Raw genomic sequence first — 26670 nt, forward strand, 5'->3', positions numbered from 1 at the left:
CCAAAGCCTTTGGCGGTCACCGGTTTGTTTTTCACATCTCTGCAGGGGAGTGATTTCCGACTGGCCGTACCAGGAGTTGAAGTGGTTTCCCTTTCTTTGCCTTCCATGCCTGCATTAGCCCCTCATACCTACCGGGTCTCTGCGTGCAGGCGGGCACCGACTGTCCAAGGGTGCCGAGCACCCGCTGGAGAGTACATCAGTGGCATGGAGTGGACAGGCTTTTAAGAAGGAAGGTGAGTCTCTGCATGAACCAAGGGTAATTACCATGATCCTACTCTGGACACCTTCCTTTTTTTGCCTTTTTTCTTTTAAGCTTTAAGAACTTCAGACACACACATGCACATCCACACACAAGTAGCAAAAATAAAATCTGGACTATGTTTGGATGATCCTCACTGACGGTTCATAAATGCCCCGACACTGCAAGGGGACATGATTCAGGCAGTGCTGGGGACCCCTCGGGACATCTGGGCAGTCTTCCCAGCCCTGGGGTAGGAAGAAGGTGGATTGGTTGAGGAGAATCTCATCTTCCTTGTGAGAAAGCTCTTTAGGACATGATGTAGACCTCCAGCAAACTGGCCACTGCATGCATTCGGTAGAAGATCCCAAAGGGCAGGCAAATGTCCACGATGGCTGGCCACATGGAATCACCATAAAAATTCAGTTCTGTGTCATTATCAAACTGGGGCCGGGCACCAAAAGCTGGCATGATCCAGAGCTGTTTAGGAAAACAGAAGAATAACACTGTGGTGAGAAAGGTGTGCAGTACAGCAAGCACCTGCAATCACAGCTACTGAGAGGTGGGAAAAAAAGTGACCTTCTGAGCATGGGACCTATGCCAGGAGCCTGTGTTTACATTAAGATCAAGTAGAATCTAGTGCTGTACCCTGAGACCAGTTTGGATTTATGCTCAGAGACAGACTTGAGCCAGGTGCTGGAGCACTCACCAAGGAAAGAACTTGAGCATGTTGTGTGTTAGCGTGAACCTGGCACATTCAAACTCTTTGGATGGAGCAAGTATGGGTAGGTGTCAGCTGGCAGCAGCTTGCTCTCCCCGGGCTTGGGTGTGTGTATTTTCCTCAGAAGCCCAGCCAGCGTGTGTATCTGGTTGCATGGGGGTTGTCAGCTCATTCTCTGTAAGCTTATGTGTAAAATCAGTTTGAGGACATGATGTGACTGACTAGCTGGGGATTTGGAGGTTCTCTAGAGACATAACATGTGCTTGGCTTCTTTGGAGGTGCAGCTGTAATCCTACGTTTCTTTTGCAGGGAACTGTGGTCCCCTGGCTGCTCATGAAAGTGGAAATCCCAGCTGAAGTTGTCAGTGACTGGCTTCTCCTCACAGCAACCGGGATCAGCGTTTGGGCTCCTAGGCCCCGGGTTTTGAGGAGACACGTGCTGCCATTTCTCAAGAAAACCCACACTTCACCCCAGGTGTTTGTCACATCACATCCTTTCTTTGGGGGTGTAAGGGAGGGGTTTAATGTCTTTTATTGCTTTTAATAAGCTAGTCTACATATCTGCTAATAGCCAATAAAAATACTGAAACTGATTCTTCCCTCGTACCCACCGCTTTTATTGTCTGATAGTCTGGTGATAAGTGACGGGTCTATCGGTGTAGCCTAAAATGTCTTAACTCCAGGGTAGTTGCTCTTGCTTTTATGTGACAAGGGAATCGCATACAAATATAAGTAAGTGTGCTCTCTGTATAGCTGAGGCACAGAAAGGGTTGTTTTTGCGTGGGCCGCGTCTTTTCCTTTACAGACACCTCTACCTTGTGCTTGCTTCCCTCTCCCCGACCCTGACAAACTCTCCTCTCTGCATGTACTCACTATGATATTGCTCAGCAGGAGGAACATGGAGATCTCCCTTAAGAACTTTCTCCTCCAGTTCATCTTCTTGGGGGCGGTGAGGGACCGCACGAGGTCAGAAGGATGGATGGCTTCAGTGCCAGAGGCAGTGCTAGGGGCCAAGGTGCTGCCACTGTCAGGCACACGGAGGGACACTGCGTTGATGTTGACAAAGGTGAGTCCGTAGAGATCCTTCTGGTGAGAATCATGCTTGTGGTCTTCCTTTGGGGGTTGCCGATGAAGGCCTTCAATAATGAAGATGTTCTGGAAGGTGTGCTGAGCAATCATTAGGAGAGCATAGGTGAGGTTGAGCGCGCTGATAGCGTCCCTTGGTGTGCTGGCTACAATGGCCACAATGGAGTAGTAAGAAATAGCGTACTGCCCCAAGGCTGCACCCATCAGCAGGGCCACGTCCAGAGTCCTGGTTGGGTTCTTGTGCCGATCCATGTCTCTCTTGTCAAACCGGTAGATGACTGAGCCACCGATGCAGACAAGTGACATCAGGCCCAGACAAACAATGTTGAAAATGTAGTACATGGTGAGTGCTTGACTCTTCTTGCTGGATTCAGTGCTGGAATTTACCTGCACCTCATAAACTATAAGGACTCCCAAACCACTCACCAGAATGATGAGGCCCAACATGATGCCTACAAAGAAGGTCCTTCGGAAGAGCCTGAACTTCAGGCGGTGAATGTGGTGGGAGTGGTGGTCTATGATGCGTCCAACGTTCTTCCACATGACATAGACCATGGCAGAGGCAAAGAGACTGTACTCAATGTTAAAGGGGTACAGCCAAAAGTAGCCGTTCTTGAAGATCTGGCAGATCTGGCTGTTGCAATTGCATTCTTCAGCTGAGCTACTTCTCATTCCCGCTGAAACAAGATGAGAACACAGATGCAGTGCTATTAAAACAAGGACCCAGCACTTGTTAGCAGCCCTGAAGAAATGGATACTTAGGGTCAGTGAAAAACAAGACCAAGGACAGAAGAATACGTAACCACTTTGAAAACAAGGACACTTCAACCTCAGCTTTCTGTTCTAATGTTATTTCTGAAGAAGTTAGATGGCAGGTTAAATCTCTCTTTTTCCTTCCCTTCTTTGTTCCCATCCCTTTTGTACAGGGCCTTCCACCCTTCTGACTCCTCTGTGATACAGATTAAGAAATGAACATTAAGACCTGGCTTTTAACATACCAGCTCTGTTAAAGGAATCCTTCAGCTCTAGATAGGCCTTCTGGAAAGGGATAAGTCCTGACTTGCAGAATAATTTCTACCTCATGGTTCTCCCTCCCTGGACCAGATGGCTTCACAAATGGGCAGATTACCTTTCAGGATCCATCTGAAGATTTCCTCTGTCACGTTCTTCTTCAACTTTGAATGCGCTTTGTGAACGGACTCATCTGTCACTGCTGACATCCACACTGCTAAGTTTGTAGTCAGTGTTAGCATCAAGCCGCACCTGCAGAAGAAGGAAAAGGTTCATGAGATTAAAGCAACGGCTTTAGACCATGTTGCTCCCATCCATGCTATAGATGTGCACAAGTTCAGACGGACTGTGGGAGCTGCCTGAAGTGGTGCAAGGACTCTAGTGGTCAAGGCTAGAAATCCTTACCCTTGCTTTGCTGCTCTTGCTCTCTTCCTATTTTTTGTCCATGCTCATGAGAATTAGCAAGGCCTGATTCCTCACGCTAGTTTTGGAAGAGCTTCTCAATAGTGAGTAGATTAATAGGTCTGGATTGGTCTCCAGTAGATCCAGTCTTGCAAAAGTGGACAAGATCTTGTTTTAGCCTGAGGCTTGCCCACTGCATTGTCGTCTTCCCCAAGGAAGCAAAAGTCAGCTATGAATCATTTTATTTAATGCTAATTATTTATTTAATACTAATCTGCTTTGAGTAACACTTGTATTCTTGAATTGAATCCCAGCCCTGCTAGATCCACAGGTCATGAACCTCAACTGCTTGAGCTGGGATCTAAGGCTAGCTGGAGACTGAGCAGGTTTAATTTTGGCCAGCATTAAGGGAGACAGAATTATCCTCTTGCTGCATCTTAGCTGTGTGAGAGAGTGCAGGGTGTGTGCGGGTTTGCGGTGGCCCACTTCTTCTGGGCCACTGCAATTCAAAGAGCAGCAGCACTCACCTGGTAACATTCAGGTGTACGTGGACACAGTCTTTGGCAGAGATCCACAGGAAGTATGTCTGGTAGGAGCAAGAAAAGAAATTATTTCCAACAAAGCTGGAAAGCAAATCACGTCATTCCGAAGTAGGGATCTCCCTCCACAGCAGAGAGCAAGCTGAAGCCATTGCTCTGCCCATGGCCAGCCCCTGTTCCTGCCTAAATTGTCCCTATCTGACCTTTTCCCTCCTTGATATTGCCCCAGAGCAGGTGGTCCTCTGTGTAGGACTTGAAGCTGCAAGGCAGTCCCTGCCCTGACTGTCCTCCTCCCTCTCTGCTCTTCCTAGGAAAGGAGACCTGGCTGGATGCAGGCTGCTTAAGAGTTTGTGACAAGTCATCCTGCCATAACCCAAAACGTCACAGTATGGGAACAAGTTTAAATCAATGCCTTAAAGTGGGTTGCCACAGCTGGAAGTTATCGTGGTTGGAGGGAGAAGATGTGGGCTGGGTGGGGGGCCTGAGTTAAGCTACCTGAGCTGCGTCCATGAGATCAGAGCTCCTTCCACCTGTGACTCTGTCTCCATACCCCTCCCTGAGACAGAGCACAACCATCTCACCTGGATAACCACGAATATTGCTTGCACAATGGGGTAGATTATTTTGATCGCAGACAGGCAGCTGTAGAAGCTTGAGTAATATCCTATTTTGAACACATCCATGACAAGGCTGAAAATGGCAAACAGGATCAGGCCTCCTGTTGAGGAACCAAAATATCTGTGGTTGGACAGTTGTATGCGCATGCAGGCTAATGCAGATAGATGTGAGGAAGAAGAGGAACTATTGCCATGGAGAGGCTTTGCTTCTACCTCTGTTTTTCCTCTCCCGGCACCCAGATTATCTTGGCACCAACAGAATCATACAGTAATTTTGGTTGGAAGGGATTTTCAATCAACCCTGTACTCTGACCGGAGCTAACAGCTCTTGCAAGAGCGATGGCAAGGTTGGGAAGGAACCTAGCGTAAAGTACCAAGAGCCCTTGCGGATAAAGGGAGACCGGGCAGTGAAACCAGCGGTGGGACTAGCAGCTAACCTTCTGAAGCAGGGCATGCTGCCATGCCCCAGCACAGGAGGAGGAGGAGGCTGTGCCCCAGCTGGTTGCTGTTTCCCTTGTAATAACTGATGCCCCCATGAACTGTCCACCCTGCATCTCACCCCCAGCCCTAGCCCCCCAAGAGCTCCTACCTCTCAGCCAGATGGGGCCAGCATGGGAATCTTTGCAGAGGATGGCATCTGGGCCTCGGGAGGTGCCGACGAGGTAGAAGATGATCCATACGATGACTATCAGCATCATGACGGTCAGCAGGAAGAAGACATCGTAATCGTGCACGGCAATCTTCTCAAAAGCCCCGCTGCTCACCAGCGTGCAAGCCAGCAGGGCTAAGTGCACAGCCAGCAGGATGGAGAACATGCGGCCGCCCTTTTTCCACACTTCCTTGGAGGCAGGAGTGGAGAGGGGCTGATGAGGCTGGTGGCCGAAAGACGCTATCTGGCTCGAAGCCAGGCTGGCTTTGTCATCCTTGTGTCCGCAGCCCATGGTGGAGTTGGGGTGTCTGATCTCGCTGTCCTTCCGCCTGGGCTCTTCGGTCATGGTTCAGCTAATGCTTTAGCTGAGGGTTAACGCTGTTGGGAGGAGAGCCCAATGAATGAGAGGTGTCACTTCGTTTTGAATAGTCCAGGGCTGGACCAAAGCAGGACATGTGATGACGAGGAGAGCACGTATCAGAGGAAAGGGGAAGGCTGAGACAGTGTAAAAAGAGGGATAAGCTCATTTTCAACCTTTCTTTTCCTGGTTCCCTGAAGGTTGAGTTCTTAAGATACTTTTGCTTGGGAAGATCCCAGGTCAGTTTAACAACGCATGCCTCATTGGTCACACAATGTTTAGGTGTTTATTGATGCAAGATATTGGAAAAGCACCAGAAGAGCTCTCAGGATCAAACATCCTGGGGCAAACGGCCAATGTGGTTTGATTTCTAAATGTCAACCGCTAAACATTCGAGAAAATGTCAACCGCTAAACATTCGAGAAAATGTCGTACTTCCTGGCTGAGGAACAGGCCAGCAAAAAGTAAGAAAGCCCTGGGAGTCTTTGGAGTATCACGTCATGGCTTATACCAGTTCCTGCAAGAAAGATGTGAGCTATCTCACTCCCTCTAAGCCCCTTGCCTGTGCTAAGCTCCAGACTTCATTGATTCTCAATGAAAAGCCTGAAACAAAGCAAATTAACCATTCAAAGCAAGCCATTCCACCGACCTGTTTGCTGCCTGGGATCCAAATCTCTGCTCTTGTCAGGCTGAGAAGTTTCCCCGTTGCTGCAGCTTAGTCAGCCGAAGAATTTATACCCGTTGGGATGTCTCTGTGATTTATACCATGTCTGGAGCTGACAGCAGTGCTTCATGGGCTTCTCAGAGAAACTCATGTGATCCATTTTGTGCAATAGCTGATTTTGGGGAAGCAGGAGAGAGATGAGGAGATAAGGGTTATTTACCTGGGGAGGGCATGAGGTGACAATGCTGCTAAGCATGGCACGGACCGCTCGGTCACAGGGTCACGGTCACCACAGAGCAAAGCCACCCCATCAAACCCATCTCCCTACACGCATGAGATCTCTTCCCTTGAGAGAAGATGGTTGGGTGATGAACTTACCTTTGCTGATGATTTTGGGCTTGGCTTTCTGCTTAACTGAGCACAATAAATGCTGTGCCTCACCCTGTGCTATTTTCATCAGTGTGCTCTACGCCTGGAACGTTTTTTGAGAAAAAGGAAGAAATTTGCATTTGTATCTATTCAGTGCCAAGGGCAGCTCAATCTTTTCCCACCCGTGGTGGCAACAATGAGGAAGGTTTAGCAGTAGAACAGGGCAGGATTTGGGGACTGGAATCCATGTTCCCCTTTGCTGACACACTGCCTTTGACTTCAGGGTGGGATCACCTTTCTCTGGCCCTCAGGAGCTTAACTTCTCTCCTTTCAAGAAGAAAGAAATCATGTTACAAACCACGGCGCAGATGGGATTCAAGCATTTGCCAGGTGAGGGGAGAACTTTTGGTCAAGATCTCTTTTGCCCCAGCTGTTATATTTCGGTAGGGGGTGATAGGGGGACCCAGGGCAGTTCTGAGTGGATGGGGGCAAATTTTATTCCTTCACGAGGACGCCTCTTTTGGAGATGTCCCTGCTGCTTGCCGCCTCTGGGGCAAGCACAGAGATGGGGCTCTTTGCTGTGCATTTTCTCAGTCCCATTGCTGCCCACTCACCGCAGTGCTCCTTCTTGCAGCACTACAGGGACAGCGTCAAACCGAACTACCTGGGATGGTGAAGGAGAGAGCTCAGGATCTCCTGTAGAGCCCAGGGAGAAGAACTTCATGTGTCTTTCCCGTGCTGCCACCAGCCGGCTGCCACAAGCAGTACTGGGTCTGCCCTGCCTGGCCTCTGCTGATCCTCAGAGGTTCCTCTTTGGGGTGAGTGGTTGATCTTTTCTCAGTCTGTAGCCTTTCCCAGCGAAGCCCAGACCCCCCCCCCCCCCTCGCCCCATGCAGTGAATCTGAGCTGATAATGGGGATGTTTTGCAGAGGCCAGAGGTTCAGAGTCCCCCTGGGCTAAATGCACTGATTTATCCTCCCTCTTTTGTCCTTAACAGCCAGCAACAGAGGAAAGAGCTTTTTACTGCCTTGGGCAACGCTCCCAGTCCCCCTTGGGAGCCACCATACAGCATAACAAACTTAATTAGTAATAATACAAGAATTCATTAAATAACCTTGGTAATGAATTGCAGACATTACTATGCTGCTTTTCACCTGGAAAGATCCCAGCGGCAAATACCTCCGATGTCTACTACAGCCCATCAGGACTCACCCAAGGAGGCTGAGCGGGTGAGTACGAATCTGTGATGTGAGCGAACCGTACGGGGAACAGACCCTCTCTCTGGTGCACTTACAGGTGTCCCTGGGCAGCCGGGACGGCGACTCCATGTCGGTCACCCAGGGGTTAATCACTGCAGCTTGTATGGGTGCGCCTGGGACTGCTTTAGGGCCACCCTGCCGTCTTGGAGCATTTTTTTGCTTACAAAAATAAGCTGTATTTCTCTCTGTTTTTCCTCCTTTCTGCTCGTTACTTTCCAACCCTCTCCGCTGCTGTCTTTCAGTCTTTCCCCATTTTTCCACTCTTTCCCCACTTTCTCACCCATCTGCTGGGTCTGCCTTCACCCTTTCCAAACCCCATGCTTTGTCCCAGGGCCATGGTGGCAGACGCAGGGTCCAGTCCTGGAGATTTCCATCCCCAGAGGCAGGACGTGGTAGGCAAAATGCACAAGAGGAGCAAGAAATTCCTCCTCCATGACAGTGTGTCCAAAGGGATACGATTCACTGTTGGGCGCAACGTGCTACGAAGGCTTCGTGCTTTCGTCAACATCCAGGCTTGGCTTTGTTTCTCCTGACGGCAGAGGGTGCCCAGGGCCTGGGAATCCTGTGCTGGAGGCATTGCCTGGGGCTGTCCGTCTCCCCACAGGGCTCACCACAGCCAGGAATTCTGTGTCAGCATAAAAGACACTGGAGGCCAGACACTGCCCCTCATGCACATCATAGTAGAAGTACTGAGCTACAGACAGGAGCGGGTTTGGTTTGGGGTTTTTTTTGTGGTCTCCAAAGAGGGAGACGGGGTGAGGAAGGGCATTTTTCCAGCCTGTATGAGTTACTTTGGGTTATCATGGATTCCTGTTGTGCAGTTTGTTGTGCAATTCCCTGGAAAACAGAGCCCTGTGGGCAGAGGCAGGGTTGCTGGGGGACAGGGATGGTGACTGGGTCTGCTGTTGTCTTCCTAGTGACACTAGGGAGATATATAGATAGATCTTTTTTTTTTTTCCTACCAGGAAAAACTGAACTGTGAACACCCCTGGTGTCGCTTTGAAATCAGGGGCAGTCACCAAACTGCTCTCAGCCGTCTCTGCACGAAGCAGGAGCATCCATCCAGGTCCCAGCTGCTGCCCTAATCTCAGGGGACTGTGAGTGGAAGCAGCGGGGGGCTCGCACTCCATCAGCCCACTCGTCCTCCCGTGGCTGCTGCTGCCCCTCACTCGAGATGGGGTAGCTACGGCGAGGGGCATGCAGGGGTATTGGGTAGGATACAGCCCGTGAGCCTTTCTGGCAGCCTGCTCTGCTTCGGGGACTTACAGACCCTGGAAGTCATCGCTGCACGACCCTGTGCTCACAGCACTCGGCTGAGCCCGACGCAGCGATGATGCTTAATTGGAGCTTTTAACGTGCCGTGGAGCTGGTTGCGTGAAAGGTTTGCTGCCAGGAGCCGTCAGGGCCGGAGGATGCTTAGGACCCAGGGGAAACACTGGAGAGCCTGGCTGGCTGGGCTTGGAGGAGCTCCTGCCTCCCCAGCCAGGACTTCTCAGGTGTCCTGGTACTGCGGCACCCTGCGAGGCGAGCTGGGCTCTCCTGGCAGCTCCCCCTTCCCCACGTCCATGTCCATGCCCATCCTCTGAGCCCCCCTGGGCACCCATGCGCTCGCCCGGGGACCGCTCCGCACCATGAATGACCAGTACCACCGAGCAGCCCGGGACGGCTACCTGGACCTCCTGAAGGAAGCCACCAAGAAGGACCTGAACTCGCCGGACGAGGATGGCATGACCCCGACCCTATGGGCCGCCTACCATGGCAACTTGGACGCCCTGCGCCTCATTGTCAGCAGAGGGTGAGCGTTGGCGAATGCACGGTGCTGGTCCCCGGGGACAGGGTAGCTGGGACCCCGTCTTCCCCCCTTCCTTGCTCACAGGTCAGCGTGGGTGCAGGTGCCCCACAAAATGATGGCTTCTGCCCATAACAGCCCCACTCCTGTCCTCCCCTCTGTTATTTTTCTCTCCTTGTGGTGCTTTGAGTCTAATCCAATGCTCTTGATAACTGCTCTTTGTTTTCCCAGCTCCTCTGACCCTATAACTGCTCCTGCCCCAAAACCCGCTTGCAGCTCCCCAGGTGGGACAGGGTCCCCCCCCCCGGCAAGTGCTTTGCAGTCCTGAATCAGGTCCTGTAAAGGCAGGCAGAGCTGAAATGCAAGCACATCGGGTCACTGCCACAAAAAAAGCCCTTTTAAATGAGGGTGCAGAGAGAATAACTGCTCCTTCTGTCCCAAGAAGTGCTCTCATAGAGAGATGTGTGCGGTGCCACTGGCAGTAGGTGACACTTGTCTGTTTTACCCAAAGCGAGGTGTCAATATGTGACCCCCGGGCAGCCTGTCATGCACCTGGAGCCCAGGAAATTCAGGAGCAGGATCCCCAAGAGCAGATTTCTTTAAGCTCAGTCTCCCCCACGGGGACTGCTCGATGGTGATGTGTCTTTCGGTACCTCGCCCTGGGCTGCCAAATCTGAGGGTCTCTGACTCCATAAGCGTGGATGTGGTGGAGAGAAGGGAGTGGCACTGGGGGGACTTGTCAGACTGGAGGGCTTTACAGCTTGGTGTTGGGGGAACCACACAAGAAGGTCTGTGCTAAGGCAAGATCTGCCATACCTAGTTCCTTCTCGAGCAGTACACGGCTCTCCTGTTCTTACCAATCTCCCAAGGGAGCACATGCCAGTGCTCCCTTCCACTCTGGAAGCTTTTCTGAGCACTTCATCTAAAGGCATCCAAGGTGGGGTGGCCTCTGCCTTGTGTTGAGAGATTGGTGGCAGTGCTGATTTTGATTTCTTTCTAATATTGAATACTGCTGAGGTCGGCAGCCTGGATGTACATCATGCCTCCTTGGAAGGGCTTTGCTTCTTCGTGTTGGGTCAGGGCTTGGTGGGGCTGTCAGCTCCCAACCAGGGATTTTCTGTGTCCACCCTGGGCTGCGTTTGCAGTCTTTGTACCCAAACAGCCGCATCTCCACTGTGCCTGTTCCTGGGCTCTCAGCATCTCCTGATACTCTGGTCTGCTCGTGCAAAACCTTCAGCTGGCTCCCCTGACCCCAGCCAGCCGTACTTACAGGCAGAGCTCCCACACACATTGCTGTCTTTCCATTGTAAAGCGTTTTCTTTTCAGATCCTGGGGTCAGAAAGGCTGTGTACAGAGTCACTTTGAGAAGTCCTTGAGTGCCTGATGCAATAGAAGTGTGGTCAGGAAAAGATGATTTCAGAGTCCAGAGGGAAGGGAGCAAGACCTGTCTCTGAGGGATGCATCCCGAGATGCTCCTGGGCTGAAAGCCCCGTGGTGTTTCCCTGGGTGGGGGCTGTGTGACTTACTGTGTACCTCCCAGGAGAGACTGTGCCCAGCAGAAACCTGCTCTGAGCTCCTGCTGGAGGTGAATTGCCACCCAGGGCCAGAGAGACAAGGGCAGGAACTCTGGGGATGAGACCCCGAAGTTAGAAATCGTTCCAAAGACTTTTTGATGACCAAAAAGTTAGTCTGAAAGGCCCGTGTTGTGGCTGAATGCCCCTCCAGAAAGGCAAAGCCACAGGGCTGACGGCCACGTGGGTGCCAGGAGCAGCGCGGCCGTGTTGGTGGGAATCTTTCCCTGGGTGATGACCTGCCGGGAAGGTGAAGGAGCAGCGTGGAGCGCTGTCACAGCTTTGTCGCTTCTGGCACCTGAGCTGGCTGCTTGGAGCCAGCGTGAGATCTGGGCACGGTGAAGCGCTGAGCCAGTAGACGTGCCCCAAGGCACTGCTACGGTACAGCCAGCACTGAAGTGCTCAAAAGGCAAAGCCTTTCTGGAGGGGCGTTAATCCACGGGATGGGCCTTTCAGACTGACCTTCTATCTCTTTATATCATTATATCTCCTTATATTGCCTGCCTCCATCGCAGGACACGCTGCAGCCCCACTGCCTGCCCTGCCAACTCACACACCGAAGCCAGCAGTTTCTGCCTCTCCACAAAGCCCAAGGGCTGCTTTTCCATAGAGGGGCCCCTTTTATAAATTCACATTGGATTAAAAGGTCCTCGTGGGCTCAATCATGTCTGAGTGCAGCTTGGCTGCTGTTTAATTAACAGCCTAATATACATTTGTTCCTGACAGGGAAAATAGCCTGGCAAAAGCCCAGTGCCCTTTACGTGATGGATGGTGGAGCAAAGTGTGCGTCTGTGGGGCTGCAGGATGTGTTTACATTCGTGCATTTATCTCCGCATGTCAGGTCCAGCAAGAAACACCGAATCCTCCTTGCCAGCGCTGGGCAGTGATACTGGTGCCCAGACAAGCCAGGAGATTGAGTGCTGGGGCCAGGCTGTTATGAAATGTCCTCGTGAGGCTGGCCAGAAGCACCCTGAGAAAGCAGGGCTGTGGGAGGGGGGCTGCTGGGGGCAAAAATCACGGCTCTCATTGTCACACCCCGCTGCAAGCCAGGCTGATGGGCACTTAGGATTATCCAGGCTCTGTCGTCAGTGAAGGAGCCTCATTCATACACCTGCGTGTTCAGCAGATTGTGGTGTAGGGCTGAAATGGGGAGGGGGAAAGAAAGTATAATAAATCCGTTGGTGGATCCTTGAGGAAAGTTCGTTGTCTCAGCCCACACAGAAGGGGTAATGAAGCAGGCTCATTGCTCTGTCCATAACAGCTGGTGATGTGTCTGTGCCTCCGTGCCACCTTTGCATGGGGATGGAGAGAGCGTTTGGGACGGATGGATCAGCAGTGGCTCATCCTTCTTGTCTGCAACACAAAAAGCCTTTTTCTTCCTCCTGGCTGGGCTCCAGTGAGGAAGCAAACTCAATTAACATGATGGCTGGGAAAAGGCAGGCTAACTGGCATTTAGTACTGCAGCTTTTCAGAGGCAGTAATTCTTCAGTGTGGTTCATTATGAAGTGCTGTGGCAGTGGCAGGCATCAGTCCAGCTCCAGTTAGCCATGGGTCTGGGGACGTTGACTGGGAATGGCCAAGACTTTCTTGCCTTGGAGTGGACCACAGGAGAGGTGAGGATGTGTCCTTCTGCTAGACAGGTCTGCGGTCAGCTCTGTCACCCGGCATTTCTTTGCAGAGTTGTGCCTGGGTTTCCCTTCTTACAAAAACGGGGGTCACGGATGCTTTGGATGTTAATGGCAAAGGGGTGCGAGTGGCTCAGCAGTGGGTTGTAGGAGACGAGATGGCTCCTGACATCAGCCAGGCTGCTCAAGGGACTCATGTTGTCCTGGCTGGGGCAGGGTTGCGGTGGAGGTTGCAGCAAGGCACGTGAAGGTGATGTGCATCCTCTGCACGCCACAGGGCTGACGGCCACGTGGGTGCCAGGAGCAGCGTGGCCGTGTTGGTGGGAATCTTTCCCTGGGTGATGACCTGCCGGGAAGGTGAAGGAGCAGGGTGGAGTGCTGTCACAGCTTTGTCACTTCTGGCACCTGAGCTGGCTGCTTGGAGCCAGCGTGAGATCTGGGCACGGTGAAGCGCTGAGCCAGTAGACGTGCCCCAAGGCACTGCTACGGTACAGCCAGCATTAATAATCACCAGCAACAATAACTGCTAGCCTAGCTTTTTGCTGGTACAAGAGGCAGAGAGCCCCGAGATGAACCTCACCTACAGCATCTGTGCTGGATTTTGGGGGATCTGAACTTGGAGGAAAGCTGAATCCTTGACCTACCACCACCTGGACAAAGCTTGGGATACAAGATCCAGAGCTCTGCTTTGGGTCCAAACCCTCATCTTTTTGGCTCATTTCTAGGCTTTGCTTGGGTCGTTGCCCTGATGGGCTATGCTGAAGCTGGTGGGGTTTTTTCCTCAAGCCATAAATGATTTTTACTCTTCCTATATCCAAAACTGTTTTATGGGAGCCAGAGACACGCTGCACCTAGCTGGCTCCTGGTCTGAGGGCCTGATCCTTCACGCACATCATGAGCCAGGGGGTGAGCCAGCCCATTGCTATCAGAGGAACTTCACACGTGCGGCCAGGGAAGGACGTATGTAAGTGCCGCTGGATTCCCTGGCTAATTGGGATCCTATGGGAGAAGTGGAGGGGAAAAACCGGCAGGAAGGGAGTGAGTGTGCGTGTCACGGTGCAAATGCAATGACTCAGGAGATACACATGTCCACCTAAGGGGCTCAATTAACAGCGTTTTTAATAATGATTATTACCGGAGTTGACTCAGCACTCGAAAACGCTTTGAAGTTGAGAAGTGCTGCACTTTACACCTGTTATTAAAATACGTTCCCACTTAGTGGACCCTGCAGTCAGCATCTCCTCGTGTGCAGCGCCCTGGAGGTGAAGTTTTGCTCAGACAGACACCTGCCAGAGGGAGGGCCTCATGTTTATTATCTGTGCTGGATCAAACACCTCTACTTTGCAAGACGCCGTTCTTCTTTCCTTCTGATGCATTTTTAGCACCTGCGGCAGACATTTATAGGACAAAAGGACCTAGACATCTAATTTTGCTCTAATACTGTTGCTTCTAGGCAGCGGAAATGTCCAGGGAAACCTGGTTTTCATGCTCTTTCTCCTCACTTACTCTCTGAGGTAGTGAAAAGCATGAAGATAGTAGACCTTCAAATAAGAATCCACCAAAACCTCCCTGGCTTTGCTCTTTGTCACCTGAACCAGACAGATGTGAGAATGGGCTCAGAGATGTACTTTATGGATCGAGCATCCATACGCTTGGCTTGGGGAGCAAGATTATTTGTAGTGAGTCTGCTGCTAAGTCACTGTCCACATCATGAGTCCATATACACGTTGGGACCCTCATGGTGCCCTGGCTCATCTGCCCGCACATGTTGGGCACACTTATGCCCATTCAGAGCACACGTAAACAAACAACCAACCCTTCACGCGCTGGAGTCCCACTGCCAGCGCAGGCGGTTCCAGTTTCACTGGCTCTTTAATCCAGCTCCATCAATAATTTACTCCTCTCTTGCAATTCATCAAATATTTATCCTCCCCATGAATTTCCCAGCCTGGACATGTCACTACGAGGATAGAGGCAAGGGCTGGGGAGTTACCGCTCCTGGAAACTCGGCATTGCTGCAGTACTGGCAGCTCCCTCCTCTCCTTCTGCTGGCTTCATGGCTCTTCAACCCTGTGATCTCCTGCCCTTCTCCCCCCTAGCACCCATCTTTGAAGCCTTTTTCAGCTTCTTTGAGAGATGTCAAAGGCTCTGGATACAGAAGTCCTGCAGGGTTTGTGGGTCTTTCTGGCCCTTATACAGTTTTGAGCCTTTTGACTGACTTGCTGAATTTGCCAGCAGGCTCAAAGTTGTACTTACTAAGTTTCTACAAATTTTGTGAAAATACGAGCGTGGTGGGGCTACTGCTGGTAGTCCCACAAGGGGAAAGCTGAGCATACCTCATAGCAGTTCTCAGGCAGTGCAGCCAGGATCTGGGTCCAAATAATCTGCATCTTAACCTCTGGATGCTGTCTTTATTGCTTCTGCCTTTTGCAGAATCATTTTCCTTCAGTATTACATAGCTGAGATGTCGGCAAAGCCTGAGGATTACAAACTAGTCATTACACCAGCCGGGCGGCTCTGCTCCGGCTCTGCTGTTCGCTGAACAGCCGTGTCCAGAGCGAGCAGCAGGGAGCCTGCCCCCAGTTTGGGGGGGTCAATGCGCCGGACAAGGCTGTTACTGGCTCTTGTGCATGGGTGTTAGTGATGAAGATGCAAAGCAGCAGGGGAAAGAAGTCCCTGAGCTCCTGTGATCTCTGTGCTTTTCCTCTGAAGTAGTTACTCCTGGTGCAACCAGGGCTTGGAGCTGAGGTCTTTGTGGTGGAGGGACAGTGCTAGGTTCCTCTAGAGCTCATTGAAAGGGTGATGTGGAAACGGGCAAGAGCTGTGCTGAGCCAGGGCTCTGTCAGAGCCCTGCTGCCCACGGGGAGTTGCTCTTGAGGGTGGTGGAGCTGCACAGCCTTAATAAAAGGTTTTGCCTTATCCATGTGCACGAAGGGAGAGCGCCTTGTTGACAGATACTGCTGCTGGCTGCATATCATTAGCACACGCGCTCGGGCAAAGGCTGGTGCCAGCAGGGGTGTGAACTATCTCTTGTTTCAGCAGATCACAAATACAGAGGAATGTCGGGAGGACAGACTTCCCTTGAATCCTAGGTTTGTGTCTGTCCTGTCACGGGAGGCAGGAGATGTGGGCAAGCGGTTGTGCCCCATCAGCGGCTTGCTGGGGTAGGGGCCGGCACGGTGTGAGAGGAGATGCTAATGGCATTAGTCAAGCGTCTAGCTCTTGAGGAGTACGGAAACCTAATCTCCACTTTCTCTGAAACTGGATTCTCAGGATGTGCTAATATCAATGCGCTTCAAGCCATGCAATTGAGATCCAGCATGGTACAGCAAAAAACCCCGCAAAACCCCAAGGCCAATGCCAGCAACTTTGCTCTTATTCTCTATGGACAAAGTGCTCTCTTGTGTCCCGAATTTCCCCAGGCACCAATGAGGAGGAGGGTGGGAAGGTGCAGCAGCTGGTGGGTTTCAGATCCATTGCTGAGGATGGCCGTATCATGGCGGTGCTACCATCAGGGTGGGATCCCATGGTGTCCCACACTGGGTGTGGTGTATAGAGAGGTATTTTGGGGTGTGTCTCCACAGAATCTGAATGAAGGCAAGATCTGAAGACAGAATCTGACTAGAATTTAATAGGATGTTTGAGATTTGAAATTTTATAACAAGCTTAAGGTCTGAGCTGGAATCAGCCCCGTATCTCAGTTCTGGGCTATTCAGAATCTGGCTTGCTTCCATCCAAAAGTTGGTTTGATGCAGAAACATATGTCTCCTGAGAGCTAAATTCAAGCCATGGGAATTACCGCAGACGTGCACGTCAGGCATGTGATTCCACGTCAGCCTTACACCCCTCCAGAAGACCCCCGTTAAAACTAAGCTGCAGGGGCCAGAAGCGTGTAGCTTCATATTTCGAGGAGGCAACAGTTCATGGTGCTGATTTGCCCCTGCGCAACTGAGAATATTTCGGTAGAGTCTGTCAGCCATGCCTGCATGCTAACTGGTTGTTTTTCATGCTGTCTAGGGGCGATCCAGACAAATGTGATATCTGGGGGAACACCCCTCTCCACTTGGCAGCAGCCAACGGCCACCTGAACTGCCTTTCCTTCCTCATCTCTTTTGGGGCCAACATCTGGTGCCTGGACAATGACTACCACACCCCGCTGGACATGGCAGCCATGAAGGGGCACATGGAGTGTGTGCGATACCTGGACTCTATTGCTGCCAAGCAGAGCAGCCTCAACCCCAAGCTGGTGAGCAAACTGAAGGACAAGGCCTTTCGGGATGCGGAGCGGAGGATTAAGGACTGCGTGAAGCTGCAGAAGAAGCACCACGAAAGGATGGAGAAACGGTACAGAAAGGAGATGTCGGATAATTCGGATACCATGAGCTTCTCCAGCTATTCAAGTAGCACCTTAAGCAAGAAGTTCCAACAGATGTCTATGGTGACTTCCCTGCCATACTCACAAGCCACCATCCATGGCACAGCCAAGGGAAAGACGAAAATACAAAAGAAACTAGAGAAGAAGAAGCAGGTGGACGGGACATTCAAGATCTACGAGGATGGGAGGAAAAGCGTGCGGTCTCTGTCTGGTCTGCAGCTGGGGAACGACGTCATGTTTGTGAAGCAGGGCACATACGCCAGCCCCAAGGAGTGGACTCGGCGTAATATCAGAGACATGTTCCTCACGGATGAAGACACTGTCTCCCGTGCCATAAGTGACCCAGGTTTGCACATGGACTCAGCCCATTCGGAAGTCAGCACTGACTCTGGCCACGACTCCTTGTTCAACCGCCCCGGGCTGGGCACCATGGTGTTCCGGCGCAACTACGTCAGCAGTGGGCTTTTTGGGATCGGCCGGGAGGACACTGGCACGCTGGGTGATGACAACACAGATGGGGTAGGTGTCAAACTGCGGAGCCGCCTGCAGCGCTCGCCAAGTCTCAACGATAGCATTGGCAGTGCCAACAGCCTGCAGGAGAGGAACGCGGAGGAGCTACCCTGGGATGAGGTGGAGCTGGGCTTAGATGATGATGACGAACCAGACACCAGCCCCTTGGAGACTTTTCTGGCTTCCCTGCACATGTTTGAGTTCATCTCCGTCTTGAAGAAGGAAAAGATTGACTTGGAGGCCCTCATGCTATGTTCAGACAATGACCTGAAGAGCATCAATATCCCATTGGGCCCCAGGAAAAAGATTGTGGATGCCATCCAGAGGAGACGACAAACTCTGGAGAAGCCAGACGTCATTGTAGACACTGAACTGTAAGTACGAGATAGGGTCTCTGAGCGATTAAACCCTTCACCAGGTTGAGATGTGAATAATGTAAGGTCTTGCTTTCAGCCCACTTGGAAGAGTAGGAGTCCGGGTAACCTTAGTAGTTCTGTGTGTGGGCAAATTCCTGCTCGTGTGGAAACGATGAGAGTTCAGAGAGGTGGCAATAGCGTTAGTTCATTACTCAACAGCCCTAATGTGGCTGGGCAGGACGTGAAGCCCTTGTTTTGTTTCATAACCTGTATGAATGCAGACTGCTCTGTGGTCTGATTCTTCTGAGTCCCTGTAGCTGGGACTTTCAACCACGCTCAGGCTTGTCTTGACTCTTCACCTTTTGAAGGCGTTAGGAAATCAACCGCAACTCCCGGTGGGAGCAGGCTGACGGCAGGGCCCAGTGGCATTGGGAATCCTTCCCCAACTGCTTGAGATCTTACTCAGACCTTTGGAGATTGCATGTCTGGGTTGGAGTTGTTGCTGTTTTATGGTGTTTCCAAGGATTGGTTGGTTTGGTTCGAAGGACCACGTGCTGGCCATAGAGGTGAAGGGAAGGCACTAGTGTGGGTCTCCCCACTGTCACATCTGTTGACGCCCCAATCCACTGTGTTCTTCGGGCTTCCCAGCCTTCAGATATCTGTGTCCTTCTTGCTGGTTTTACAGGCTTTCAGTACAGCTCAGTCTTGGATCCTCAGGGTGCTGACAGATTATTCTCTTTCCCTTTGCAGATAGCACTATCGTTATTTTATTTTAATTTTTTTTAAACGATCGAGAAACAAACCCAGTTCTAAGTTGCCAGAAAACACAAGCCAGAGACCCCCTTCCTGGGGCAGCTGAAAGCTACAGCCATCCCCACCAGTCCCTCTGGACTGCCCTCTGCTCCGTCGCTCTGCTCCCTGTTTGTGCGATGCTCCCAGGCGGTACCTGGTACGGAGGGACAACTGCTGAGATCGGCCCAGGCAGCTCCAACCTGCCAACCTTGAAGGGACGATGGTCGCCTGCTCGCTGGAGGAAGAAGTGAGCTGCACAGCTGGCTAGGACACTGTGCCGTCACAGGCTGAGACCACACGAAGCCATGAATGGAAGGAGATATGTGATGGTATTTTCAAAGGGACCCAAAATAAATAATTACAATCCATTCTTTCTTGAGCGAGTGGTTGATTTGGGGTTTGGGCTGGAGAAGCAGAGGGATGGGGGAATTCTGGTCTCTCTCCTGGTTCTCGGTTGCATTGTTTGATGCTGTGTTTTTGGAAGAAGTTTTGATTACCGTGGCTTGGGGCTGTTCAGCTTGAGACATGCCAGACCTGACTTTAGCCAGCAGGTACGTGTCCGTGAGTCCAGTCTGTGCTGTCTTGAGGGTGACAATCCAAAATTAAGATGGTGGTTTGAACATGTTGATAGTTGCTTTCCAGTGGTCAAATGGCTGCCCCACAGAGGCAATATTTCTGTCCCATCTCTCCAGGGCACTGAGCTGCATCAGCAGTTTGTGTGCCGAGGACCTTAACTTTCACCTCCAGGAATGTCCCAGGACCGAGCATAGCAGCGGGCTGCAGCCCAGAGCCTTTCCAAGCATCTCTGATGCATGAGCGCTCAAAATGCACCTCTGAGCCATAGCATTAGGTGTTCTGCGTGGACCCATCGCATCTCTCGCTGACCATTGCACTCTCTTTCTGAGCCGTCAACTCCCTGCTCCACTGCACCATTTTGTGTACGTGATCTACGGATGGCTCCTGGGTGGCAGGAGTGTTTCTGGGGTGCAGCAGCAAGATGGGGACCTGGGCAGTGACATAGCCTAATGGGAGAGAGTCAACAGCCCCTTGCCATGGGGTGCTGGCAACATGCCTGTTCAGGCTGTGATGCAAACTACCAGATCAGAGAAATGCCGCATGTTGTTACTGGTACTGCTTATCCAGCCTTATCTCAAGGATGCAAATGATAAGGAATGACCAGAGCACAGTGACTCCTGGCAGTCTGTATGTGCTCACCCCGGGTCTGGCTGGGATCTGGACCACCCTTGTACCTTCAGAGCTGTGGAGACTGTGGTTTTGTTGTTTGGAGGATGGGGATTTGTTTGGTGTGAAGCTGTGCTGCTCCCTGCCTGTGCATGCCCTGGATATGTGTGTGTGTGTGTGTTAAAGGGAGGAAAAATACTCTTTGCAAGCAAGAAATACTCTTTGCAAGGTGGCTTTCTGTCCTACTGCCCCCCAAGTGGCTGAAGCCCCACCAGGAGAGGTGTGGAGTCCCAGCCTTATGCCACTGCACACAGAGATGCTCCAGCATCAGCTAAACACCACTGCTGCACAGAAAGTCCAAGATCTTTCTGCGTGAATGCAAACTAAGAAGGAGTTTTTCAAAGTGATTTTTAGAGCTAGAAGTGCTTTTATATTTGAAATGACAAGTTCTGCATAACTCTTGGCTTGATTTCCAGGCAAAAGGGCGAGCAATCAGATGTGCTGAGTTGGCGAGTTCTCTGTGAAGGCTGCACGGCGCCAGGGCCCCAGCACTATTTTCTTTGGTCCCTCTCCAGAGACCGGGCCTGCTGTCCCAGCGGAGAGAGCGGTGGCTCAGCTCGCTAATGTCACAGCTCCCTCTGCCGGGACAGGCTCTTGGAGAGCAGGATGGGACCCACTGCCCACTGGGGCTGCGAGGCAGCAGGGATGCGGCGGGGTAGAAGGACGGCTGCCAAGTCCTGCTGGGAGCAGGACCCGTAACTTAAAGCCAATGTTCACGTGAGTTTACAGCGGCTAAATTCACCCCTGTCCTCATGCACATGTGTGATTTCATCCAAGCCCTCTGACCTTGCTCTGGATAACCAGCAGAGCACCAGCTGCCCACCACGAACCAGCTCCCGGCTCCAATTTCCCCAGGGATGAATTGTGCCTTTGGGTTTGTGCCGGACATGGGAGGGGAGCAATTTGCCTTGGCTCATATCGCTGTCACTCCAGTGCAATGGGGACCAGTTTATCCCAGCAGATGACAAGGACACGTGGATCTATTGGCTTGGCACCTGCCAGAGCCTTTTGCGGGCTGGGCACTGGGATGCGGCGGGTATTTGGGGGCTGCTGGGCAGCTGGGGTTTGCACACTCCCTAACTTTGTCTTTTTGCTTAGGAGCACCGAAGGAGTTGCTGATGTTGGGCTGATGCTGACAGAGATCCCTTCTCCCCACCTGTCTTTCCTCCAGAGAGCCAGTGAAAAGGTTTGGCGACGTGACGGTACCCAAGAGCCATGCGACACGTCCCCGTGCAGCTAAGACCAAGCCCAGAAATGCCACTTGGGATTGCTGAGCCTGGATACCAACGCGGTCACCACCACAACTGCAGGGAGAGACCAAAACTGAGCTGTGGCACCAACGCAGAGTTGCAGAGCCCAAGAGATGGGCTCAGACCCACAGCTGCCCCAGGTGGCGTGAGGAGGACAGTCTGTGGGTACAGGGGTGGCTGTCAGAGGCACCAGCAGCCCCAGAGCAAGCGCCTACTCTTTGGGCTCACGTGTGTTGCTTGGCATTGGGTTTGGTCCTTGGTTTTCAACCAGGTTGTCTCCCACGAAGTGTGGGGATGCAGCCCTTGAAGGACAGGGGGTTCAAACCCCCCCGCCCAGGAGAAGTCTCCTAGTTTCCAACTCCCCTGGCCGGCTGGGTTGCTGCATCCCACCAGGCTCGTGATGGAGCTGGGCTCTGCTTGCCCTGGGCATGGGGAGGGGACGTGGCTGTCCCCAGCTCCTCAGCACAGATGGGGCCCATCAATGCTCTGCCTGTCCAGAACCTGGCCTCCGTGGGGGAACCTTGCCGGTGCTAATTGCATCTGCTCCATGGCTGAGAACAACAAGCTCCTTTCGGAGAGGGTGCTTGTGAAAGCAGGGTGGAGGCCAGGGCTGGCACACCCTGGAGAACACCCTTAAATACCCTCCCAAACAGAAACTGAGCCAGGCAGCAGGTTTCCCCGACCTGATGCTGCCAGCGAGCAAACACCGGCCTTTGTACCTGCCTGCGGCACCTGAGCGGTCGGACACGGCGCAGGTCCTGCGGGCACCGTGGCAGTGGATGGCAGCATCTCCCCAGGAGGGAACCTGCGATCCTGGGGACGGTCATCCCTTAACGCCCCAAGCCACGGACGCCAAACTGCCCTGTGCCTGTGTTAAATTGGGTTTCCTAGCAAAACCAGTCCCCTGGGTTTAGCTTGGACATGTGTTTCCCTGTCCCCAGTGGTGCAGGAGGTGGTGTGTAGGGAGCAGAGCGAGGTCAAGGGGCCGTGCCAGTGGTCTGGCTGTAGCACGGACACCCCATCCTTGAGCCGGACAGTCCCGGCTCCTTGACTGGAGAAGCATCACTCACAAAAGTGATGCCGATTCACAGGCCCTGCCTTTATCCCCGTGTGCCTGCTGTAAGGGGGATGCGTTAGCACTCGCTGTCACTCAGGTGCTTTTGTCTCTCCATCCATAGGAGCTGGCTGGGTGCCCGGACTGCAGTCTGGAGGTGGGAGAAAGCAGGGGAGGTTTTCAGGGATGACCGAGGGTGTGCAGCAATGGTGTTGGAGATGCAGGTTTGCAGGCGCCTAGTGAACGTTGCAGCATCCCTGCTTGGCTGCTGGGTACCACGGTCGGCCCCAGCGGGGGACATGGCTTCTTCCCCCAAACTACTGGCAGCACCGGGGTTATCGGCTGTTCCCCTTGCATGGCACATATGCTCAGCCACGCCACGCAGGGCCAGCATGGGAACTGAGAAAGACCATTGCCCACAGGACACCACGCAGGTCCCATGGGCAGAGGAGACCACAGGGAGGCATCTCCCTTGAGCTGGAGCACCTAGTCCTCAGCCCTGCCTAATGCTCCTCTCCTCCAACCTCACCTGGAGCCACTGACAGCCACAGTGCCCACACCGGAGGGTGACGCTGGGGTCTGGGACCTGCCAGGCCAGCGCGGGCCATTGCATGCCACTTGCTTAAGTATTTCCTGCCCATCCCGCCTGGGATTCACTTCCTGGCTGAGCGGCTGAGTAACGTGCGGTGGCAGGAACAGAGGCGAACGGGAAGGGGCTCCCTGTGGAACACCCACGGCATGGCCCGGCTTTGCCATGCCTCACACCATGCCCCCCCCCCGGCAGCTGAGCGCAGGGCTGGATGCGGCATTGATACGGCCTGGGTTGGATGCAGCACCTCACGGGGGCTTTGTAATGGCTTTTGGGATCCTCCGTGGCTGTTCCTAAAACCAAAGGGCCCCAAAAGGCAGCAAGGTGGAGGCGGCTCAGCATGCCCTCCCTGAGAGAGAGCTGCTGAGCAGGCCAGGATAAGTGGGAGAAATGAAGTGTCGTTTACATTTAATGCTGGTTTTAGGTATTAACAGGGCAAATTATTTCTACATCTGCTTCATGCAATTCATAAATGTTAGCAAAATATCAGGTGATGCTGTGGATTCTGCCACCAAGTGCCTCGGGGCCGGAGTGAGCTCCCTGGTACCCATCGTCCCGGTACCTATCACCCCGGATTGCTCTCAGCCGGGGTGACCGGAGGAGCACAGGGACGCACTCGCAGATGGCACTGAGCATCCCTTGGGGGGAGTCAGGGCAGAGAAAGATGTGGGGCATCACCAGTGCCCTGGGCCTGTCTGCCTTTGGTGGTCTGTCCGCAGCACTTGGTGCGGGCAGGCTGCTCGCTCAAGGTGCAGGGTAGGGAGATGCTCCCTCCTGGGCGTTAAGATAAAATCCCCGACTGCTGCTGAATGAGGGTCAGGAGCAGGGCAGCACCTCCCACGGGGCTTGGTACAGGGCCAGAGCGCAGGTTTACTCTGTAATTGCGGGGTTGTGGCTGCAATAACTTTTTCCAGCCTCAGGAGGGGTAAGGAGCTGTTTCTGCAGAAGCGTGAAAAGAATTGCCCCAGCTGCGAGACCCCCCAGAGCCCCTCGACACTCAGGCTGGGTGGGCTGGGGGTTAAGGGGGAGCTACAGGCTTGCGTGGAGCTGGAAAAGCCAGACATCTTCTCCCAGGCTCCTTCCCCAACAGCATGGAGGGAGGGAGGGATTTAAGGGCTCATAGCTGGGGACTGCGAGGTGGGGTGAAGATGTGGCTGCGGTCAGGTACGTGGCATTGGTCTGGATACATCCCGCTGAGCGCTGATGATGCTGCTGGGGATAAGTGTGCTTTGAGCACAGGCACCGCCTGATCTCTGTCCCCAGCTGCTGAGCACCCCTGGTCCCCACGACACCTGGACTCCTGGCTTGCTCTGGCATGGCCCTGAAATCCGCAGTGAGGATGTGGTCATGCCCAGCACTGCTGGTGGGGATACCAAAGCTGGGGAGAACTGTGTTTTAGGAGGACTTGACTCCAACTCCAGCTGGCTCTGTGCTGCTCCACGTGCCGAGGTGAGGGCACGGAGCAGCCCTGCACAGCCCCTAGTAAGCAGCTCAGCAGGGCGGCATGTGGGTCCCAGAGGTGACGGCGGGTGGGAAGGGAGCGGGAAACCCTATGTAGCCGGGGCAATACCAACACCAACTCCTCAGTAACGCTGCTAGCTGAGACCATGCGGTCGGCTGGGACGAACACCAGCACTGCAGGATTGGTGCCCTGGACGGCCCGTACATCTAGCCCCAGATGCTTCAGTGGGAGGAAGGTGGGCAGCAAAGGCACCGGGGGGGCTACATGAGCCCCAGCTGGCATGGGGTCAGCCAGAACCCATCGACACACGTGCTGCCTGTCCCACGGCACTGCCTGCCCCACTCACGGCAGAGCCCTGCGATGCCAGCCTGGGCCCTGGAGCAGCTCCAAGAGCCGGTGGCGATCACGGTTTTCTTCACTCTCTCCCAGCCTCCTGCTTTTTCAAAGGGATGGGACAACCTTCTCGCTGCTCCTGTTCCCTGATCTTTGTCTGAGCTTTAACACTTTGACAACAACTATATTTTCCTGCTGGAGAACACCGAGCTCCAACTCAACAGTGCTCTCCAAAGCTGGCAGAGCCACCCAGCCCTGAAGGTCCCGGTGGGACCAGGAGCGGCTGTCACCAGAGGAGACACCCGGGCAAAGGCTGGACTATGCGACCCCCGCCGTGGTACTGCACCGGGCTGGAGCAGCAAGTGCAGGGCAGCAAGGAGACGATCCAGCCCAGAAACCAAACCACCTAAACCCAGATGGTAAGTCCTACGCAAGCATTTAAGCACCGGTGGGGATGAATTTCCCCGGCGTCCCCTCCCTGGTTCTGGCGAGGCTACAGCCTGCCGGTGCCCGGGTGGAGGTTGCAGCCGGGCACCGCCGGCAGCGTGCTGAGCACAACGCTGCTCTCGTCCAAGGACGGGCTCTGCCTTCGCGGGAGGCGCCGGGGACGGATCCGGCTGCTACAACATCCCTTTGTTCCCCACCCATTATCTCACCGCTGGGAAGTGGCAGAGCTTGGCTGGCTCGGCTGTGTCACCGCAAACCCAGGCGCTGGCAGCGGGGACCCTCGCCCACCCTCACTCTTCCCTGGGCTCCCTGGCAGCGTTTTGGAAACATGCCGGCGGGCGGGATGGCTGACCTCCACGTTTCCCCGTCCCTGGCGTATAGTGCCATCGGCCACGGGCAGTGCTGGCGAGAAGCACAGAGCGCGCGGGAGCTCCAACGAGACGGCCTGAACGGGGCAGAGGAAGGATCCTGGCAGCTGGCCTGGATGCTGCCTTTTACGTCAGCTGTGATAAACCCCCAACCTGGCCTTTCTCTGCAGCCACAAACAACCCCTGAGCTTGGCACCGGCCGCTCGGCTGACGTGCCGGCACCCGGGGGCGGCTGTGGGCCACGGTACCGGAGTCAACCGGGACTGACGGCCCCAAACCCTTCTGGGTCCCCAGCACAGGAGACCTCCCACGCGAACACCCGTTATTTCAGCCACCCCGGCCCCGTCGGTGTTTCGGAGCACACCTCCCAGGGTGGGGGGCTCCCATGGGGTCCTGCAAGGCCAGGGAAGGCTGAGCAGCACGGCTGTCTGGGGAGGGACGGGGAGATGCACGGGGCGGCCGTGGCCCCATCCGAGCCGCTACCTCTGGAGCGGAGAGCCCAGCCCTCGGCCCCGCTCAATAACCGAGCTAACGAGAGCCTCTGTCAACAAGTCTGCAGCTCCCCAGCCTGCACGGGGAAGGACCCAGGAGGAGAAACCTGTTTCACTGACCTTGCTCCATCACCGCCTTCCTGGCTGCGCCGTGGGCGAGTTTGGGGCTGCGGCGGGGGGCGAGTGGCTTGGACGCCCCTCAGGGACACGGCGAGGAGGAGGAGGAGGAGGAGGAGCGGGGCCGGGGCCGCATCGCCAGTGGGTCAGGGTGCTGGGGGACGTGCCGGGCGGGAGAGCGAGACCCCGCTCGGTCGATGCCGTGTCTCGGCGTGGCTCCTTGCCTGCCTGCGGAGCCTCGCTCCACCCCTCATCAGCTAATAAAGCCTCCGCCGCGCCGGTCCCTCCTTTGCCACTGACTCACAGGCTGACCTAGCCCAATCCCCTAACTGCCCCGCACCTCCATTTTCTGACCTATAAAGCAGGGCTCGTCCCCACAGCTCTCCC

General features: G+C 53.8%; 2 protein-coding genes across 3 annotated transcripts; one reads left to right on the top strand and one right to left on the bottom strand.

Moving 5' to 3' along the window:
- Positions 1-547: 547 nt before the first annotated feature.
- OTOP2 (otopetrin 2) lies at positions 548-26395 on the bottom strand. The gene is made up of 8 exons (XM_049813363.1): positions 26287-26395; positions 6270-6456; positions 5203-5640; positions 4578-4714; positions 3985-4043; positions 3174-3307; positions 1832-2721; positions 548-718 (listed from the first exon to the last, which is right to left on the bottom strand). The coding sequence occupies exons 3-8, from the start codon at positions 5606-5608 to the stop codon at positions 548-550; spliced, it is 1797 nt and encodes a 598-aa protein (XP_049669320.1). The 5' UTR covers positions 5609-5640; positions 6270-6456; positions 26287-26395.
- USH1G (USH1 protein network component sans) lies at positions 9356-19258 on the top strand. 2 transcript variants are annotated; one of them, XM_049813370.1, is made up of 3 exons: positions 9356-9707; positions 16915-18156; positions 18889-19258. In XM_049813370.1, exons 1-3 carry the CDS (start codon positions 9544-9546, stop codon positions 18890-18892), a joined length of 1410 nt encoding a protein of 469 aa, XP_049669327.1. In that variant the 5' UTR covers positions 9356-9543; the 3' UTR covers positions 18893-19258. The 2 variants fall into 2 exon arrangements, with proteins under 2 accessions (XP_049669327.1, XP_049669328.1); XM_049813371.1 differs by lacking the exon at positions 18889-19258 and having other exon boundaries at positions 16915-18160.
- Positions 26396-26670: the final 275 nt, after the last annotated feature.

The sequence above is a fragment of the Accipiter gentilis genome, chromosome 10 (genome assembly GCF_929443795.1).
Source record: "Accipiter gentilis chromosome 10, bAccGen1.1, whole genome shotgun sequence".
In the NCBI taxonomy this organism is placed as follows: Eukaryota; Metazoa; Chordata; class Aves; order Accipitriformes; family Accipitridae; genus Astur; species Astur gentilis.

Bases quoted from the DNA above. Each gene is read 5' to 3' on its own strand.
- OTOP2 (XM_049813363.1), bottom strand. From the start codon at position 5,608: ATGACCGAAGAGCCCAGGCGGAAGGACAGCGAGATCAGACACCCCAAC. The intron at 4,044-4,577 runs GTGAGATGGTTG...TGCTCCTACCAG, and splicing joins CAATATTCGTGGTTATCCAG to ACATACTTCCTGTGGATCTC. The intron at 3,308-3,984 runs GTGAGTGCTGCT...CTTCTTCTGCAG, and splicing joins GTACACCTGAATGTTACCAG to GTGCGGCTTGATGCTAACAC.
- USH1G (XM_049813370.1), top strand. From the start codon at position 9,544: ATGAATGACCAGTACCACCGAGCAGCCCGGGACGGCTACCTGGACCTC. The intron at 9,708-16,914 runs GTGAGCGTTGGC...CATGCTGTCTAG, and splicing joins CGCCTCATTGTCAGCAGAGG to GGGCGATCCAGACAAATGTG.